Below are 21,194 nucleotides of genomic sequence, written 5' to 3'. Positions count from 1 at the left end.
AATTGTACAGTAATTGGCTGCGTTGCTGCCACCTCTCAAAACATTTGCATTGTAAACACTACAAGGAGCTGCTTGAATGCATTCAGTCTCCAGTTTAACGCAGTTCCACACCGCAGCTTATAGAGGAGACTTTCCATAAATTAATCAGAGGTTGATGGGACAAAATACAATAAGATTCAGATTTGATTCAAGTTTGAATATTAAATTACAGTGTTCACACATGACAACAGAACAAATTGTGATCAAAGTCAGTCAAGTCAATTTGAAGTTGAGGAAAGTTACATGGTCTCTAAAGGACTAATTTAGATGGATGCATTATGGGAATCATCTTTTAAGGTCATATGGAGATAATGTTGATAGTTTCTAAAACTAAAATGTTTATGTATTTACTCTGAAACAAAATCATTGGCAAAAAAAAGTTATATCTCCATGTGCTGGAGACTCCAGTCCAAAAAAGGGTTATCAATCACTCAGTGTTAAGTTCTTATGATTCATTTATTTTACAGGAGTAGTTTTGGAATAATTTCTGCTGATTTATGTCTTATTTTGCTGTATCTCTCCCAACAGGTTGCCAATCTTCTCAGGCTCTTTCAGATTCCTCAGATAAGCTACGCTTCAACCAGTGCCAAGCTCAGTGATAAGACCCGCTATGATTACTTCGCCCGCACGGTGCCCCCTGACTTCTACCAGGCCAAAGCTATGGCCGAGATCCTCCGGTTCTTCAACTGGACATACGTGTCCACTGTGGCGTCGGAGGGGGATTACGGCGAAACCGGTATAGAGGCCTTCGAACAAGAGGCACGCATGAGGAACATCTGTATCGCCACTTCAGAGAAAGTAAGGCATGGAATAGAATATAATAGAATAAGAGTTTATTTCTGCATGAGTGTAACCATTGCTCAAAGCAAGATACCCAAAAACCTCAAACTTTAATCAGCAGTGTCACACTGATGTATGGCCTGAAGCTGTACCACTAACAATGAACGGGGCACTACATTTTTGAGCTCATAAAAGTTTGTCTCCATGTCTTATCTTGTCTTACACACAAATTGAGTTTATATTACACTGGTGTTATCAGTTGTGAACCAGAAAATGAAAGCTTATCTCCGAGAACTCATTCTGGGTACGTTCACAGTCACATTTTTCATCTCATTTGCTACGGAGGTGCATGATGGTGTGAAGTACAGACAGCATTTTTTGCTTGTTTCTCTCTGTGAATGATGGGGATAAATAATCACACATAAGGGCCGCAGACCTATCTGGGCATAGAGGGAGCATTTATGGTACATATGTCATTACATTATTGTCCTCTTTCTGGCCAGGTGGGACGTTCAAACGCTAAGAAGTCTTATGAAGCTGTGATCCGTCAGCTCCTCCAGAAACCCAATGCCCGTGTGGCCGTCCTCTTCCTGCGCAGCGATGATGCCAGAGAGCTGCTGGCAGCTGCTGCTAGACTTAACACCTCCTTCATCTGGGTGGCCAGCGATGGCTGGGGTGCACAGGAAAGCATAACCAAGGGAAATGAGGTCACCGCTGAAGGCGCCATCACACTGGAACTGGCAGCCAATCCAGTGCCAGAATTCAACCGCTACTTTCTCAGCTTGAACCCGGTCAAAAACCATCGAAATCCCTGGTACAGGGAATTCTGGGAGCAGCGGTTCCAGTGCTCCTTAGGTGGTGGAGGGACAGGAGGAGTGGGAGGCGTTGGAACGGGAGAGACGTCTCTCCCACTGTGTGACCTGGACTTGTCAATGGACAAGAATAGCTTTGAACCAGAGTCCAAGATCATGTTTGTGGTTAACGCGGTGTACGCCATGGCTCATGCCCTCCATGATATGCAACGGAGCCTGTGCTTCAACACCACCAAGCTGTGCGATAGCATGAAGGCACTGGATGGGCGCAGACTCTACAGGGATTACATCCTTAATGTCAGCTTCACAGGTAAGAGAGCTGGAGCGTGGCGAAGGGAGTGAGGAGTCCCAGATAAGGTGTTCAAGGTGGATGAAGAGTGAAGAGAAGTGAATGTTGGGAGAGGAAGTTGGGGAGGAAAGGGGAAAGATAGCAAGACACAGACAGGAGTGTGAGTGCCTAGTTAACAGTCTGCTCATGAACAACATGTTGTCCTCCTCAGCCAAAGCAGCCAAACCACAGAACATAAAAAGTACTGAGACAAATCCGCTTAATTACTATGTATTGTCAGAGCCAGCCGTGCCATTGACACCTATTACCCATGCGTAATTGATACGACACTACAAAGTTGCTTTGAGGAACGAGAGCTGCAGTTAATCCGTCAGCCATATTCTTCTCTCTTGCACTAATGAGATTGTGTGTGTTATAATAGCTCCTATAGCAGGCTGCCTGTCTGTCTGTCAGTCTCTGTAGAGTTGGGAGAGAAGAGACAGAGGATTGGCTTGACTGACAGATGGCGTACAAAGGGAGCGTTATAAATAAACTGCTGTGTCTCGGGGACTGACACAGGTTTAGAGGTGCTTATTCCTCCACCAACCGTGACCAGGAGAAGACATCAAAACAGCCTAACAAACAGCACTAACACAGCAGCTTTGCCACGAGACACTGGGGAGAGAGCAAGGAGGGATGGATGGAGGACGAAAGAATGGCATCACATAAGGAGGGAGGGGGGAAGGAAGCTTACAGATAAGACTGACAGGCAGACTAAAATGAGAAAAGAGAGTTTGGGGTAAGGTAAAAGGGAGTAAGACAGAGAAAGAGATAAGGAGGGAAGGAGGGAAGGAGGGAAGGAACAAGGGAGCACTGAGGCAATGCCAGAGTGGGACAGCGTGCGTCAGCAGAAGAAGAGGATTCTCTTTGAAATTCCCCATCTTCATTTCTGCTACAAATCAAAGGACTTGGAGCATTTCTGCATGAGAGGAGGGAGACAGAAAGAGGGAAAGAGAGAGGAAGAGTGTGAGTAAGATAGAGAAGGGAAGGAGAGAAAGAGAGGAAACAGTCAAGGCGGTTTGCAGTCGCAGCCTCCAGTTGGCACAGATGATAACTACTCCCTTATAGGATGCATAGAGAGAGTGGGGTGGAATAGATATGCAGATTCACACATAGAAAGTTAAAAAAATGTGTGGAGTAAGTTGGAGAGGAGGTGTGAATCCCGCTGTGACTTCCCAACATCTCTATGTCTGATCATCTTTCTCCCTAACATTCCCCTCTCCCGCTCCCCTCCCTTCTGTTCACCACTGATGTATGTCCATGAGGCGCATGTCTTTACTCTGGGAAGAGAGTAACAGCATGTACAAGGATCTCGAGTTCTTTACAGCTCAGCGTCAGCGATGACAGTGACAGCATGGCAAACAGCTTTATCGGTTTAAAAAATTGCATTCAAAGAGCCCTCGCTGATAAGAGGAAGAGGATGTTGACGGTGGCGGCACAGTTAAACTGGGAACTGTGGCGCGGTTTGCTCTGAGCTGGTGGTTTAGCCCCAGAATGACGCACTCACACTGCTGTACATATACATCTTTCCATCGACACTATGTAAGGAAAGGAGCTGAGGTGAGCTGAGGTTGAATGTGGGGTATAAATACTGCAGCATCACCATCCGCAGTGCTCTCAGTCTGAACTGTAGCAGACGGAAAACCAACACTTTTCAGCACTCTCTATCTCTCTGCCACCTCCTTCTCACACACACACATGCACATGTTCATTAAACACTCAAAGTTTGATCTCACTTATATCTAAACACTTGCCAATATTAAATTAATATCCCCCTGTCTTTAACTTTTCACTCATAACACAGCGGATTGTCTGTAGCTGTAATAAGGCTGTTTTGTTGTGTGTTACTCACAGCGTATGTGTTGCACTGAGGCAGTATGTTGTGTGGTTAGGAATGTGTTTTCATATGCCGCTCTCTTCATCTTGTCTCATCTCGCTAGTTGCTATGGTAATGAAGCCGACACTATTGCCAATTGTTGAAGTGATCTGGTAGATCATGGGAACTGCTCCCTACCATCTAAGTAGTAGACACAGGGGCGCATTTGTGCATGTTTATGAGGCCTCACTTCATAGTCCGCACACACAAAAAACACACGTACGTACACGCAAGAGACACGAACACGTGCAACACTCAGCTTTTTTTCTTTTTTTTTTTTTTTTTACAAAGAGGCAGCTTGAAATGCTCGTTGTTTTTGTTGTTTCTTTTTTTTTACCAGTATGAAATTGCAGACACCCCCAACCCACACACTTCTCAAAGCCATCATTCAACTCCCACCCACCTCCCCGATCTGCAGCAAACATATCAGTATATACACACATGCACGCAGTCTTCTGTTCAAATAGTGGTGATAGATGTGATATTCCCCCTTCTCTGTGCTTTTGTGTGTATGTGTGTGTGTGTGTGTGTGTGTGTGTGTGTGTGTGTGTGTGTGTACGTGTGTGATATGTCTGTGTTAGCAGAGGCGGTGTGCCTTCAGGGCCATATTGAGCAGCGAGCTCACTGCAACGTTTAGATGCTAGAGAACAACCTTCACTCCTCTCCCTCATTTTCTCCTCGCACTCTTTCCCTCCATCTCTCTGCCTCTGTCACTCCGTCTCTCCGTCTCTCTCCATCTTCCCGTCTGTCTCACTCTTCATCACTCCATCGCTGTATGTATCTCGCTCTCCGTGTCTTCATTTCTCACTCAGAAAGTGTCCTACTCTCAGCCTCTACATTCAAAAACAGCACATCCCACTCAGACTTCACAAGGTTGCCTCTCCTGCCTCCACCGCCTCTCTGCGTCGGTCTGTTCCTCCACTCCTTCACTTTGCTCATCCCTCCATCCATCCTTCACCTTTTCTCTATTGATTCCTGCGTCTAAAGGCTTTCCTCCGTCCACCTATATCTCTGCTGCCGTCACACCAGCTTCTTGCTTTTCTCTCTTGCTATCTCCTCCGTGTTTTTTCTCGTATTCTTCTCTGTCTTCTCCCTTGTCACTTCCCTCTTTTCTTTGCCCTTATCTTGTCTCCTGGCTCGTCCTCCCTCCCCAGCACCTCCTGCTTTTGGCCCGCCGTTTCTTTCTTTTGTCTCCTCTATCTCACCACCTTTCTTTCAGTCAAGCCTTAGCTCCTCTCCTCCTATACATTTCTCCCCCTTGTTCTAGACTTCCTTCTCTCCACCCTATCTGTCCGCTGTTCCCCTGAGGTCTGTTGGTCCGTGGCCCAGGCAGCGCCTCCATCCCCCGGTGACTGAATCCTCAGGGAGAACAAATATAGCTAATGGGATCTGTCTGTGTGTGCGTTTGTGACATGTGAGTGCATCCCTGCATCCCTATCTGTATATGCTCAGGGATGTGTGTCGGTGTCTTTGTGGGGCACAGATGTGTAAGGTCATCAACCCTCTGGAGGAAGAAAAAGAGGGACAAGAAAGGTTGGTCACACCATTAGCATGCAGAGCCGCTGTGTCCTCATGTTTTACCTGGAACAGGTGTGCATTTGTGCACGAACCTATATGCGGTGTTTACTTTGTCAAGCTTAAATTAGGAGTAAATCAGGGATTCAGGTGAATTGATGCTTAGAAATACAATTCTCTATTCCCTAGCCAGCAACTAATCAACAGCCAGCTTTTGAATTTTTAGTCACACACTCACACAAAGAAAAGATTCACCCTCTCTCTATGAGTCTGTATACCTCGCTCTCTCTTTCTCCACTTTCAGATTACTTATTCCTACTTATTCCTCCCAAGCCCCTTTGCCTCCTCTCTCTCTTTGCCTGCCTTTAATACCCACAATCCCCCTTGGGCTTCGCTTTAGCCCGACATGGCCGAGAACATAATTAATTTCACAGCTTCTGAATGAAAAGCCTGTTTTCACCATGCTTCTAATTAAGCTAGAATAATAAGGTGTTTCTCGAGTTAGCGGAATGCTAAAAATGTGTCTCACAAAAATTAGGGATCTGGTTAGGGCTGCGTTATAACCACAGTTTGTCTCACACAACTTTATTTGCCTTTTTTTGTACTGTTATTTTACATTCTGTGGCCCCGGTTGTTTGATTAATTACTTCTACAAAAATGACAAGTGGATTTTAGTAGACGATTCATTGAATCCTCTCAGATAAAGCAGCAGCGTATTCACGCATTCACGAAGACATGGTCCACTTTTGGATGCTGGTGACACCTCACATGCATGGAAAGTTACTCAAAGCAGCGGGAAGTGCGGAGAGCCGAGCCTGCTATGGGTCTCAGCTGGACTGGACTGGGCCAGCGGGAAGTATTATATGGATGAGGTCACACAGAATAATCAATCATCACTGTTTCAGCGCTGACATCGTGTTATAGTATGTGTTAAGACACCGCAAGAAAGCCCACAAGTTGCTGTTAGGAAGCAGTCCCCACATTCAATTCTTCAAATGATGAAATTGGTTCAGTTCATGGTTCATCAAAGTTACATCACACAGAAACACGCTGCAGAAAGGTAGCTGAGGGACAAGCTTCCTTTCAGCTGCACTACCCACCACTTGTGCATCTGACGAAATCCAAATGCTTTTTAGTCATGCTAGTGGCATGGCTGTATGGATGGCAGTGTCAGTCTGTCGGTCCAACACTTTGGTCCAGATGGAAATATCTCAACACTTATTGGATAGATCATTGTGAAATTTTGTTCAGACATTCATGGATCCTAGAGAATAAATCCTACATAAGTTGGTGATCCTCTGGCTTTTCCTGTAGTGCCACCATGCGTTCAAATTTCTCAGTTCTGTAAAACATCTGAACACCTACCTGTTGGATTGACATAAAATGTTGCACAGACACACAGTACCAAGAGGATAAGGCCTACTATTACATACTATCTCCTCACTATTCCTGTTGGGCCGACTACTGGATGAACTGTCATGAAATTTGGTACAGACGTTCATGTGCACCTTAGGAAGAAATGTAACTTTGGTGATCCCTTAATTTTGAAATGGACTGCATCACATGTATCGCTTTTCTAGTTTTCCAACCAGTCCTATTCACACACACATTCACACACTGGTGGGCAAGGCTACAATACAGGGTGCCACCTGCTATTCAGTAACCACTCTCAGGCTCTCACACACTGGAATGGCCATTGGGAGCAATTTGGGGTTGAGTATCTAGACAACCCGCTCTACCTCTGACCCACAGCCACCTCAGACTTCATCTAGCACACACATCATTTCCAAATTCATTTTGCCCAATATTTTTGCTTTATGACTAAATACCAGAGGTGGGAGTAAGTCACATATGTGCAAGTCACAAGCAAGTCCTGAGTTACAGTGGGGAGAGTCAAGCAAGTTGAGTCCCTGCTATAATTCAAGCAAGTAAAGTCAAGTCATTGCTCAGGTCAAGCAAGTCACCAGACAAGTCAAATGAAATTTTGATGATCAAACTTAGCTTTCATATTTAAATTGGTTAAAACACAGTCATTAAAATATGAGTTTTATTTTCAACAGTAACGAAAACTGTTGCAGCCTGCTCATGTTAGCTAGCTAACGTGTAACTGGCTAATAAGTTAGCTAAAATGACACATTTATGCACCTTTCTTTGTGGATTTTATAGTGATGGATGAAGTTGAATGATGTGATGGTCACGTCACTGATTTTTGACTTTGCACTGCCCACCGCTGTTCTCTTCTTTCTACTCTCATCATCAACATAGTCCAAATGTTATTACTGTAAAACTTCAATTAAAGCTGGTCCTGGTCCCTTTTACTAGCCTGATGTGGCTGTTTTGAGAAATAAAGGCCTGTCTCAAATAGAAGCCTGGTCTGGTTGCCAAGTAGTTCATTTTTATAGATGTTCTTTGGATGTTTAAAACCAGGTTGTTGGCTATACCCACTTGAGCTAACATTAGATAGCTGTAGATCGTACATACAGATAAATGTTTAATCTTTTGTCAATACGAAGATGCTACACATCGTTAGCTCAGGTCCTCCACAATTCAATTGTTCAGTTCGTGTTACTGAAAAAATGAGCACCAGATACGAATGTAATTCATTCAGATTCACTGGCATGACAAAAAAAATGGTGACTCCCTTCCTCTGAAGATGTCATGAAGTGGGAATAAGTGTCCATTCATTGATTGCCCAGTAAGTTTTTCATATTTCTTTAGTCCATAAGGGTCCACTGATGAACAAAATGAAAAGGTTTCTTTCATAAAAATTAATCCAAGTTGTTAGTGTTGTTTCAAAAGGATAAGTGGAGTGGGGTGGGTTGGTCTGCCGGGTGACATAAAAAAGGGTCTCCAACACTCTCTCTCTGACGCCTTGTCTGTTGGAGCTAGATTAAATGAGTGATTTGTATTTGATATGTTATTCAAAGCCTTATTTTTATACTTATTCTAATATATATTAGAAGTAATTTTCATACTGGTTCAAATAAACAATTTGATATTTTTCCCATCTTTGCTGACAGTTTTGCGTAAAAGGAATTAAAGCCCTGCCCTATATAGACCCCTGTCCCAAATATAAGGCTGTTGACTTCAGTGATTTAAGCAAATAATAGCCTGGGCTACTAATTTTTAAGTTTTATGGTATTTTTGGCCCCCTCCATGATAGCTGCCTCATGCATTGGCCTCTGCTGGTTTGCCATGTCAGGTTGCCAGGTTTGAGCACATTGGACCACAAATCACCCAATCATGTTTCACAAACAAAACCTAACTTTCATAAAATTTAATAAAACAATAGTCAGTCCCTTTTTAAGTCATTTGTCTCACGTCTAAGTCAAGTCTCAAGTCATGAATACCAAGTCAAAGTCAATTCAAGTCTTTTATCAGTGTTAGTCAAGCAAGGCAGATGCCCTAAGTTTTGCAGCTCAAGTCTGACTCAAGCCATATGTGGCTCCAGTCCGCAACTTCTTCCTCTACCTGCAAATATAGCCTCAGCTTGTGTTAGCAAGTGTTAGCATGCTAACAAGCTAAACTTGGATATGATATAAATATGATAAACATTTTACCTTCTAAACATCAGCATGTTATAATTGTCATTGCAAGTGAGTCAGCATGCTTATTTCAGCTTTCATTGCTGAATGTCTGTCAGCTCTTCGTCTTATTTAGACAGAATCACAAACTCTTTGAGCCGCTGGAACTGTGAGCTCACCAGATTTTTAAATTTAGCCGAGGACAGTGCTGAGGGGAGAGAGCGGTGTCCATCAGTCAAGGACCTGGGCTGCCTGTCTCAGCTCTCTGCAGTCACCAGAGGAGTCTTGGTGGCCTTCGCCAGCTCTAACTTGCACCCTCATACACTTTTCCTGATAAGCTGCTCTGTCACGTCAGCAAGGTCGCTGGTGTTGGTTATAGGGAGGAATCACCAGTCCTCTGAGTCTATTGCTCTCTGACTATGATCTGTTAGAGTGAAGTCAAGGACAACACAGCACCCTCAAATGGGTCTGTAGGCTAATGCCGTTATCTCTTTAGTCTGTATTACACGTAATTACCACATACAGCTAATTAGGCTTCAGCACACATCTAAGGTCCTAATAAGGTGCAGTTATGATAATTAGCTCGTGGCAAAGTGTGTCTCTGAGCGTGTATGGGTGTCTAAGAGAAGGAGGCCCGGCTTGTCTTATTGCTCAGTGTTATTAGCAGACTTTATTATCTGCCAACTTGCAATATAATGGATTCATATCTCTTCGTCGTCTGAAGATATTATCACCGTCTTATTGAAATCACTTTCATTTAGCTGTCACCTAAACATTTAGCCCCAAAATCCAAAGAAGACTTGACACTTAGAATTTCCTGTGACAGAGAGAGCGGAGAAAGATAGAGGGTTGTGCTGTCTCTGTGATTTATGGATTTCATAAACCCTAACCCCCTCTGCTGCCATCTGACACGCCATTCTTCTCTGAACACACCGAGCTTTCACAACAATAGCGCAGCTTTAGCCCTTGTCAGTGTTGCATGCACACACACACACACACACACGCCACTAACAGCAGGGTCAGGGCTTTGGTTCTGTCAGCACAGCCTCCCACAGCGCACAGAGCAATACCTAAACCATCACACTGTAAAGTAAAACCTAATGGAGCTTCCACAGACGTGTGTGTGCGCACATCCTTACACACACACACACACACACACCCAATCTGTATTTTGATTCATTCCACTGATCCCAAGCTGTACGTTTGGCCCGTGATTTCTTCACTTACCCAATGACACAGAGATATGAGGAAGGCAGGGCTGTATCATTAATGCTGCTGCGCACTGAAGACCGAGAGCCTTGTTATACATTGTAGAGTGATGCTTTATAAACCCAGTGTACGCTGCACTATCCCTAGCCACATCATCATTTGACAGGGGAGGCAGCGGCATATAGCACTCAGCTCTGTACAGTGTGTCAGCGGCACAGAGTTGATTGCTCCGCTGTAAGGACAGAAGTGGCACTGTAGGAGCGACATATACTTTGTCTGTGTCAGAACGACCAAGTGTCAGCACTGTCAGGTTCAACACAGCCTGCAACACATCAAGAAGTTACTTTTTTTCCCCCACTCGATAGCCACTTTTCTCCTTGGGTTTTTTTTTTTTAATGGTTTCAGCATCCTGCCAATTTTACAATCTCGTCTGTTCCCACATCCTCAGGGTAGATGGTAATCCTTTCATAACAACTTGTATACAAACCAATTTGGCAGTTTCAGCAGTGTACCTCCCTCACATAAGAGACCCAGAGGCTAATTCTATCAATGTGTGGGTAGCTATAGCACTGCCCAGGGATTCAGTCCTCTGCCTTCATGCCTATATGACTTTATGGGCAGTTTGTTAATGATGCATTTGGTAATAAACTTTGTCAGATCACGAATTTAGAGCGGTGTTTTGTCCCTATGTGACCTGAGGGAAGGATGAGAAGCCATTGATACAAACAGACATCACCAAGCATACCAGGCATTTATAGCCTCTTAGCAAATACTCTGGTAACTGGCTGGTCTTCAGTAATGAAAACACTGTTGTAATGCCCTTCACAGTCTGTTCTGGACTCCTGAGGCTTAACTGACCATGGCTTATTGTCTCTGTCCTCACTGCCGCTTTTAAGAGGCATCAATAAGACATCAATGGGATGATTGTTCGCCATTGTTTAGCTTTAATCTCCTTTTTCCACTCGTCTTATCACTTTCTTTCCCGCTCTTTGTCTCCCCTCACCCCCCGCAGCCCCTTTCGCTCCCCCAGGCGTTGAGACAGTAGTGAAGTTTGATTCCCAGGGGGACGGCATGGGCCGTTACAACATCTTCAGCTACCAGCGCATCGCCGATCGTTACAGTTACGTGCCAGTAGGTGAATGGGCAGAGAGTCTGAGTCTGAGCAGCGACCTGATCCGCTGGCCCAGAGAAGTGGTGCCCACCTCACAGTGCAGTGACCCCTGTGAACGCAATGAGATGAAGAAAATGCAGGCAGGTAGGAGACAGAATTTCCACAATGTTTTTTTTATTACAGTGACATGCCACACCAAGCAGCAGTGCCTTTTGAAAAATCTCCGACGGTCACATTCTGCTGTTTGTATTCCTGTTTCCCAGGTGAATACTGCTGCTGGATCTGCACAGCCTGTGAGCCTCATGAATACCTGGCTGATGAGTTCACCTGCTCGCCCTGTGCTCCTGGTCAGTGGCCCACTCATGACCTGACGGCCTGTTACGACCTTCCTGAGGACTATATCATGTGGGAGGATGCCTGGGCCATTGGTCCAATTACCATTGCCTGTGTAGGGTGAGTGATAAAGGCATGTCAACATGAACGCAGTTTCTGACTGATCCTGAGAGGTGTGTGTCTTTGTAAAGGGGAAGGGAATAGCAGTTAAACCCTTCCCCTAAACAAGGATTGTCCAATCACAGTTTAGCAACCATGACGTCTGTGAAGCTTTGGGTGGTATCTTTTGTAGCCTTTTCAAAACCAAAAAGACAAGCAAGTGCAGGGAAAGCAGTGGTGTAGTGGAAGGTATACCGGGTATATCCATTGTAAGGGTGAGAACAGGTTTCTGGCTGATTCATTTATATCCACCTATCTGCCAAAAATCCATTGGAATATATAGGAGACTACACCCACTTCCTGTGCAGTGACTTACCTGTCTACCTAGCAGTACACTCACCTCATCCCCTGCCACTACACTACTGAGGGAAAGCATCAGACAGTGTGTTCATCTGCTTCGACGGACGATGCAACTGTTGCATGTCCAGCTAACCAACTTCCTATCTACAGTATCAAAGCATTACTTTCATACTATCAAGGCAAATGAGCACATTTTCAGCTCACTACATTAGTTTGTGGCTTTACAGGTTACTTCAAAAAAGTCTGTTCATGACCAGCTGTATTTCCCCGCCATGTGGAAGTTGCTCCTGGATGTCATTAGAGTTTACGCTAACGTCAGCAGCTCTGTTCTGCCCTTTATTCAGCCCAGTCGCCAGAATAAAATGTCGGCGTAATACATTTCTGCATACCACAGACATGTTAAAATTGTGTGTTTCATTCATATGACCTTGCTCAGATTACGTGTTTAAGCTGAGTATCAGCATAGTTTCTCATCGGGAGGAGGAGGAGAAGGTGGATATTTTTTAACACGAGTTCGGGACATTTCCAGCTTTGTTTGTAGTCACAAAAGCAGGTATTTTTGAATGAGAGTTCGGAACATTTCAAGGCGGTATTTGTAGTGACAAAAGCAAGTAGATTGGGAAATTACCAGCCTTGTTTGTGGCGACCAGACCGGGTATTTTAAGCCAAACATTTTCCTAACCTTAAGTAGTTTTTGTGCATAAACCTAACAACATATTAACCACAGCCTTGTCACAACATGAAGTTGAAAATTGAAATGTGAAGAAAAATAACATTTCAACATATCGGCTACATTGAAATATGGTTTGCAGACATTTACAGTGCCAATATTTATTCTGATGATTGGATTGTTTTATTGGATTTGGGGATGTTTACACTCCAGCAACCTCAGCCAATAACACCCAAGATAGCATTACGTTTGCCAACACATCAATTAGTCCTCATCCTAAAAGCCTTTTTTTCTGCGACATTGAAATTAGATAAGAGTCTCATAGTACATTTTTTACTTAACATACTTACAATATTAGGACTACATTGTATAATGCTCTACACTGCATTATAAGAACATCACTGCTGCTTCTTTTTTTACATGTCCTCTACATGGATTATCAACAGCAGGAGATGCTGACTTTTAGTCTGGGAGATGCAGCTTAGCAAAAGCATTTTTGACCCTTTAGTCACAGCATGTATCTTGTTGAGATCAGAATCTCTTTTTCAAGTGAGACCTGTGTACAAAAAAATCTACAGCACGTATCAAAACTACGATGTCATGAAACTGCTTGTCTGTTTCCTCCCTGTCCACAGGTTCATGTGCACCGGTCTGGTGTTCTGGGTGTTTATCCGACACAACCACACACCGCTAGTGAAAGCTTCAGGCAGAGAGCTTTGTTACATCCTCCTCTCGGGAGTCTTCATGTCCTACGCCATGACTTTCCTCTTCTTGGCCAAACCTTCTCCTGCCATCTGTGCCCTGCGGCGCCTCGGCCTGGGTACGTCGTTCGCTGTCTGCTACTCCGCCCTCCTCACCAAAACCAACAGAATCGCCAGGATTTTCAATGGCGTGAAAGACGGAGCGGGAGCAGTGAGGCCACGCTTCATTAGCCCGTCTTCTCAGGTGAGTGATTGCACTATCACGTTCATCCATCTGCATCAGTCAGATGGATGGACAGACAGACAGTGGATCTTGATGACCTCACTACCCTTTCCTCTCATCTTTTTCAGGTGTTTATCTGTCTGAGTTTAATCTCCGTCCAGTTAGTGATGGTGTCGGTGTGGCTACTGCTGGAAGTTCCCGGGACACGGCGCTTCACGTTGCCAGAGCGACGACAGACCGTCATTCTCAAGTGTAACGTACGCGACTCTAGCATGCTGCTCTCGCTGGGATATGACGTGCTCCTGGTCATCCTGTGTACTGTGTAAGTGTGTCATAGTTGGTTCGATTTTTCAAGATGGTTACATAAAAGGTTCCAAGTTAAGTGCTTTATGTTCTCGCGCTCTGTGCATCATGCCCACCCCAAATAAAGTACTACAAAGTCCTGTGCTTAACAGTTGCACTGAGCTTGTAGATAAATTTAAAAATCACCAATCAGTTTTTCTCTCAATTTCAGAAGTTTTGTTTACATAGCAACAATCATTTCAGTCTGGGTATCAGTCTTTTTTTCCATATGGTGTCAGTCTAATCAGAAGTATGATTTTCTCCCTGCAGGTATGCCTTCAAGACCAGGAAGTGCCCTGAGAACTTCAACGAGGCCAAGTTTATTGGATTCACCATGTACACCACCTGTATTATTTGGCTGGCCTTTCTTCCCATCTTCTATGTTACATCCAGTGACTACAGGGTACCTTCTTTAACACACATATACACTTGTCCTTGCCTTGTAGGAGGACCTTGAATTGACCTACATTCATTTCCGATTCAGTAACCCTGATCCTAACCATAATTGCTAGACGCCTAACGTCAACCCAAGTAAATCGAACCCTTATTCTAAAGGTCCAGTGTGTACGATTGAGGAGGATATATTGGCAGAGATGGAATATAATATTATAGGTATGTTTTGTTTAGTATATAATCACCTGAAAAGTAGAATCACCATGTTTTCGTTATCTTAGAATGAGTTGCTTATATCTACATAGGGAGTGGGTCCTCATCCATGGAGTAATGTTGCACCGCCATGTTTCTACAGTAGCCCAGAATGAACAAACCAAATACCGGCTCTAGGTAGGCCCATTCTCGCTTTGGTGTCAGCCTCCATAGTTGGCAGTTCTTCCGTAACGAGCCAAAAAGCATTGGAAATACACTAATTTGTAACATGAAACTGCCTTATTCTGTGTTTTTACCATTTAAAGGGTGCTTTCACACCTGCCCTGTTTGGTTCAGTTCAATCAAACCTAAGTTTGTTTGCCCCCTAAGCGCGGTCTGTTTGTGCAGGTGTGAACACAGCAATCACACTCAGGTGCACACCAAAACAACCGGACTGAGACGTTCTTGAAGAGGTGATCTTGGTCCAGTTACAAACGAACTCTGGTGCGGTTTGTTTGTGGTGAGAACATGTTCTGACCATGATCCGAACCAAATGCAGTTGCATTAGGCATTGTTTGGGTTCCTTTAATGGAATTCAACATTAAGGCAAATGCTTTTATTCACTTGGTTGATACCACCTATGTCTGTATGCTAAATATGAAGCCACCACCAGCAGCTGGTTAATTTAGCTTAGCATTAAGGCAGGAAACAGGAGGAAACAGCAAGCCTGGCTTTGTCCAAAGATAACAGAATCCACCCACCAGCACCTCTTAAGCTCACTAATTCATATGTTATATCTCGTTTGTTTAATCCATACAAAACCCAATTGTACAAATGACACTTAAACATTTAATGGGGGGTTATATATGTGTTTTTTCATAGTCAATTTGTGCTTAGTTAGTCTGCTTGCTGTAGCTTCAAAGTTACCGTACAGACATGAGAGTGGTATCAATCTTCTCGGCTAACTCTCAGCAAGAAAGTGTATGTAACAAAATGTCGAATTATCCCTTATTTAACCTCTGAGAACCTTTTTTGTGCACAAACAAGAGGCAGAGTGCCCATAATGTAACTTTTTGAGCAATTTCTTGTCCCCTCAAGATGGTTAATACAAGCACACAGGTCACAAAAAAGTGGATTCTGCTGGCAAGTGTCCCAGCTCTGCAGTATTGGCATGACAAACGGACAGGCTCTGTCAAACTGCTGACACATGTCCAGATTTAACAGCAAAGGGGAGTGAGTGTTCACCTGATCCATACAAATCTTAAGCATACACACACACACCTTAAGCACACGCTTCAATAAACACACACACATACTCTGCACTGTATCAAAGGGCATAAGAGAGGAGTGCTGATGCCAGGGCTGCTCATTTGATCCCTATAAAAAAAAAGAGCTCACTTTCTCACTACCCCCTCTTTCCCACTCCCTCTCTCTCTGGAAATAAGCATTTCTTTGGCCTTGTAATCTGACTTTAAGATTAGTCAGGTAGAGGCACAACATCACCAACATGCACAACAACCCACTCACACAAACACACATACACGTATAACACACACACAGAGGAGATGTTGAGGGGTTGATTACTAATGTGTTTCTCTGTACAGTACTGAGATTCGACTGTGAGTTGCTGTTATTTAACCCTGCATCATTTTTCTGCCGCACAAAGTTAGACACAGCGATGATACAACAGACTGATAGGGACACGCAGCAGACACGATTCCAGACTTACCTAAGATTATATTTAGCATTGATTTTGTAGAATAAATCACAGAGAATGAAGTCTTTTATTGATCCATCTTGTAATTGTTATCCTCTGAACTGTTGCAAGGTGACAGACTCTGCCAATAAATACTTACACTCTCACTTTACAGGCCTCATTGGCTCTGTGTACATATAGAGATCGGTTAATTACTCAAGGCATTTTTATGCTTTGAGTCTATCTATCCAGTTTATTATTGTTTTATTTTCTGTTAAAGGACTTTGTTATATTCATTCAAAAGGTGCCTTTGTAAAATGTTCCTTATTACAGATTATTATCATCAAATTAGCTTTAACGGCAATTACTTTGTACTATATTAGCATAAGATGTATCCATCAAAGTCTGCCGACTAATTAATGTCTCCTCTTTTCTTTTCAGGTTCAGACCACTACCATGTGTATCTCAGTCAGCCTGAGTGGCTTTGTGGTCCTGGGCTGTATGTTTGCTCCCAAGGTCCATATCATCATGTTCCAGCCGCAGAAGAATGTGACTAGCCACAGGCTTAACCTCAATCGCTTCAGCGTCAGTGGGGCTGCCACCACGTACGCATCACACGGTAGGTTACATGCCGTTACCTCATTTTTAAAGAGACAGGGGTTTAGAGCAGCACTCTCTGGTTCTTTTAATATGATGTCTCTGTCAAGTGGGTGTTTTCAGCGTTTAATATTCAGCACAGCGGACAGCCCAGTGTTCCACTTTTCTATTGAGGATACAAAATCTTGAATTATAAACTATCTACACTCTTAGAATGAAGGGTTTCGAAAGGACTCGTCCAGAAGAGTTGAGGATCTACCCAGAAGCATTTGTTTCTAAACAACCCTTTTCTGGAGAAAGGGTTCTTTGTAAGACTAAGAATCCCTGTCATCAAAGGAACCCTCTTCTTCTTCTTCTTCTTCTTCTTCTTCTTCAAGTATTGTTAAAAACATGGGTGTTAAAAGATCCTTACCCTCAAATATCCAAATGCTTATTCATGTTTCAAATAGTACTTTTAAATGGACATGATTCTGGAATCTTAATCCATTCATTTTACTTGTGTTTTGCCATAGATGATATCTTATACCATAATTCCATGCCAAACAATACCAGGTGGTCTTCTGATTGTTTTGTTCTTATGGGTTCCCGGTACTTGGCATTTTGTATTCGGTTCTATTTTGTAATCTAGTTTCAGTTCCCAACTCTACTGCACCATTGAAATAGTAAACGCTGTAGTAGTAGTGAGAGGAAATCCCCACCCCTTAGTAACATGATTGTGAACGATCATTGTTGTGGGTTGTACTGGACCTTATCAGCCCAGGTCCTTTAAGAGCCTAAAGAAACCCAAGGCAGCTGGACGTGGTTTTCTTGGCCCCAGGCTGACCTATTAAACTAAAATCATGACTAATGGAAGAGAGATCTTTGGGTAATGTAGTCACTTCCCATTATTAGAGCCCCTTGGATCGGTTCTAGATGACACCTATGAAAGGATTTCAAGTAGAAACCCCTTGGTGAGTTCTAGATGAAATCTTGGACTATAAAAATGGTTTTTGGTAGAACCCTTGAGTGGGTTCTTGTTAGCACCCTGCAGACCCTGACACGCCAAGCCAACAGTCGTCTGTCAATGTTGGGCTGTTGGTGAGTGTATGTCACCCTAGTCAGTGTGGTGTGTCCCACACCGTTGCTCCTCATCCACCACTGCCAGCTTTTTCTTTTTGGCCGATTCATCATGTTGAATCACTGTCAACAACAGCAGAGCCATTGGTGAATGAAATCACTCTGATTGGCAGTTCAACTCAATGTATGAGAAGAGAAACAGAAGTGAGGAAAGTAAACAAAGAGCTTAAGTCAAGAGGGAGTGAGACCAAAACAAACTTGTTTCTTAAGGAAAAGATTATTTTTCTTTTGTTGAGCTCTTCAGGAGAAACCTGTTGTGATGGTTTGTGTTATTGTTCACTGGTGCACGGTAAATACGCTCTGTTCTTTCAACATTGGATTGTGTTGTTAATATGCTTACTGGCTAACTAGCATCAAGACGGTCTTCCGTTTTTTCTTTTTGAATGACGATTACAGACTACTGCCGTCTGCTAGTGTGGAGAGTTATTTCCTCTCACGCAGGCACAGAATGTATGCTCTGGTTGGTTGTTGGTTGTGTGCTCATGTGCAACTTTTTGGCCAAGATACAGTGACATCAGGTGACACAGCAGGGGGCCTTCATCGCCACTATTTCTCTGGACAGGTTCTGTACCTATAGACCCCCCAGAGAAGGTTCTAGGTGAAACCATTAAACCATAAAAGGGTTTAATGGTTTCACCTAGAACCTTCTCTGGGGGGTCTATAGGTACAGAGAAGGTTCTAGGTGAAACCATTAAACCATAAAAGGGTTCTCTATTGACAGTCTCATTTGGGGGTCTGAGTGGAAACTTTCACAGATGGTTCTAGGTAAAACCCTTTACATTGAGCTCTCGGGAGATTCCCTTGAAAGGGTTCAAGGTGTAACCTCTATAAAATGTTCTCTCAGGAACCAAAAAGGGTTTTCCTACAGGTCAAGCCGAAGAATCCTATATGGTCGTAGTTCACAGCTTTCTTTCTATAAGAGTGTGGGTGTCTGTGCTCTGTATTCTTCTGTATTTTGTTCCTATAGTACCAGCCCGTTCTCATTCCAAAGTTGTTGATTACCACCGCTTTGTCAGTGATTTTGGCCTCAGGCACCTGGCGCCAAAAGCCACTTCTGGCAACGGTATGATATGTGGCCAGGGCGGCGTCGGTATGTAACAGGACCATACTTAACCTTTCTTTGTGTTATGATGATCAGCCAGATGCCACCTGTCGCAGCAGTATGACACGGACAGACAGCATCAGTTCAAATTCAGCCAAATGACACCTGTTGTGGCAGTATGATACACTGGTGGATAGCATCAGGTTGAATTGTTGCCGATAATGGCATAATATAAGGAGCTGCAAGTCCCTACAGAGTGGATGTAAGGGGTGGGAGATGGGTCCAACAAATCCCGGACTTTCACCTGGCAGTTCGGTGTTCACATCCCTATGAATGTAGAGCCAAACCGTGATGTATTTTTCTAAACCTTAACCATGTGATTTGTTGATGTCCCGGTATTTATAGCAGTGTCCTGAAACGTCAACAGCAGGCACAGAAGGATACCTAGCGCGTAATATGTAGACATGAAAGGCCCCTGACAAAGCAGTGATATGTGATGACATGGGGTGAGAACGTGTTGATAGTACAGCTTAGTGATAATCCCATGTCTCAACCAAGTTGTTTCTTCAAAAGTGTTACCTAAACGGTAATGCATGATGGACAGTTTCAGTTATAAGCCAGTTAGACTGTAAAGAATGGCTGACAGAGCTGCAATGTTGAGCAGTACAATGAGACGTAGAGAAAGAAGCATGCCCCGAAGAAGTGACAGGAAGTTTTTCCAAATTACTTGCAAAATGGCAGTGAGATTTTATTATATTCTATATTTTTCATCCATTTGGCAGCAAAACTCATCAGCTGAGGAAGGTTTTTATGAACGATTATGTGCACAAATCTAATGCCTGAATGTTTAATTTCTCTCTTTCTATGTAATTATCTTATATTTTATTCCTTCTCATTTTCACTCTCTTTCCAGCTTCTGTCAGCGCCCACCACGTCCCAACCGTGTGCAACGGGAGAGAAATTGTCGACTCCACTACTTCCTCTCTGTGACCACATCCAGTCCACTCTCTAAATCTGCCCCTGCGACTGTTAGCCAATCCATGAACATTATCCCCCTCGACCATCATTCCCCGCCTCATATACACACACACACACTCAACACACTCAAACAATTCACACATATACATATGTACGCACACACACAAATACACGCACAAACAAACAACCTTCCTTGTGGACTAGAACTGTATTGTTTCAAAAATGTAGAAAGTGTGTAACTATAATTAAATTATTTTCTAGGGATGTACATACATGGAATCGACATTGTTGTAAGTAGAGAAACAAAAGAACAAAAAAAGTTTTTAGGAGGAATTTTTGGAGCCTTTGTTTTTGATAGCTTTGTTATGATGCGGTGTAAATAGACATGCGCTTAATCATGGTAGGAGGGTGTGTGTCCCTCAGTCTGGATGCACATTTGTGGCTCTGCTTGCCCTCACCTGCAATACCCCACAGACTTTTTATTCTCATGCTTTTTTGTAGGTCTCATTGTAATAACCAATTACGTATGCATTTCTATTGTGTATCTGTACATTTGTATATTATACTACTGATGGTTCAAACAGCACAATGTTGACAGTCTTGTAACCCTAGGATGAATGTGCACAAAAAGCATAAACTGGAGGGTAGAGGACGGCTGTAACGGACATGTACAAAAAATCCACCAAACTCATTACTGTTACACTGTGCCACAACGCAATCTCAGTTTGAGAACTCATCTCTTCACACCTTGATAGATTTGTTTTTCAACAGTACAAAGAACCCATTGTGGCTGGTTTTTTTTGCAGGAAAATTATGTTTTACTTTTGATATAAATGTTCTTTTTTTTTCTATTTCTAATCATGGAATCCCTTTATCTGAACAGCCATAGTTCCAGACATGTGTTCACCAAGGCAACAGTATGCTCACTCCCACACTCAAACTGCCTCTTTCTTCCAAGGATCGCTGTAATGGATTGCTAATAACAACTAATAGCAAGGCTGAAAAGATACAGTACATCAAATGCGTTTCTTTTGCCTCAAAACTGTCAACACAGACAGTGCTGCGATAGATCTGTCAACAGACACAAATTGGTGTCTTACCCGGTAATTATGAAATCGTGCTTAAATGACTCAAACACTAATGGAGGGAAGCTGTCTGCTTTGCTGAGCACATGTTGAATTTTTCCAACTTACAGGAGAGTGGTAGCTTCTGTTTTTCGTGCCCCGTAAATACAGTATGTGGATGTTTTGAATATGGC

The 21,194-nt window shown here is 43.3% G+C and overlaps 1 protein-coding gene across 2 annotated transcripts in view; it reads left to right on the top strand.

Moving 5' to 3' along the window:
- The window catches only part of grm3 (glutamate receptor, metabotropic 3), a 48,186-nt gene extending 26,992 nt beyond the window's left edge, over positions 1-21,194 (top strand). For both annotated transcript variants that reach the window (XM_033635819.2, XM_078167936.1), the window contains exons 5-13: positions 568-837; positions 1,323-1,941; positions 11,096-11,338; positions 11,458-11,647; positions 13,292-13,601; positions 13,709-13,902; positions 14,193-14,325; positions 16,645-16,822; positions 19,872-21,194. In XM_033635819.2, the coding sequence (XP_033491710.1) occupies positions 568-837; positions 1,323-1,941; positions 11,096-11,338; positions 11,458-11,647; positions 13,292-13,601; positions 13,709-13,902; positions 14,193-14,325; positions 16,645-16,822; positions 19,872-19,948 (2,214 nt within the window). In that variant the 3' untranslated portion in view covers positions 19,949-21,194. The remainder of the gene's footprint in view (positions 1-567; positions 838-1,322; positions 1,942-11,095; positions 11,339-11,457; positions 11,648-13,291; positions 13,602-13,708; positions 13,903-14,192; positions 14,326-16,644; positions 16,823-19,871) is intronic.

The sequence above is a fragment of the Epinephelus lanceolatus genome, chromosome 5 (genome assembly GCF_041903045.1).
Source record: "Epinephelus lanceolatus isolate andai-2023 chromosome 5, ASM4190304v1, whole genome shotgun sequence".
In the NCBI taxonomy this organism is placed as follows: domain Eukaryota; kingdom Metazoa; phylum Chordata; class Actinopteri; order Perciformes; family Serranidae; genus Epinephelus; species Epinephelus lanceolatus.
Note: the sequence above shows the minus strand (reverse complement) of the source record. Positions and strands in the feature narration are given on the sequence as shown.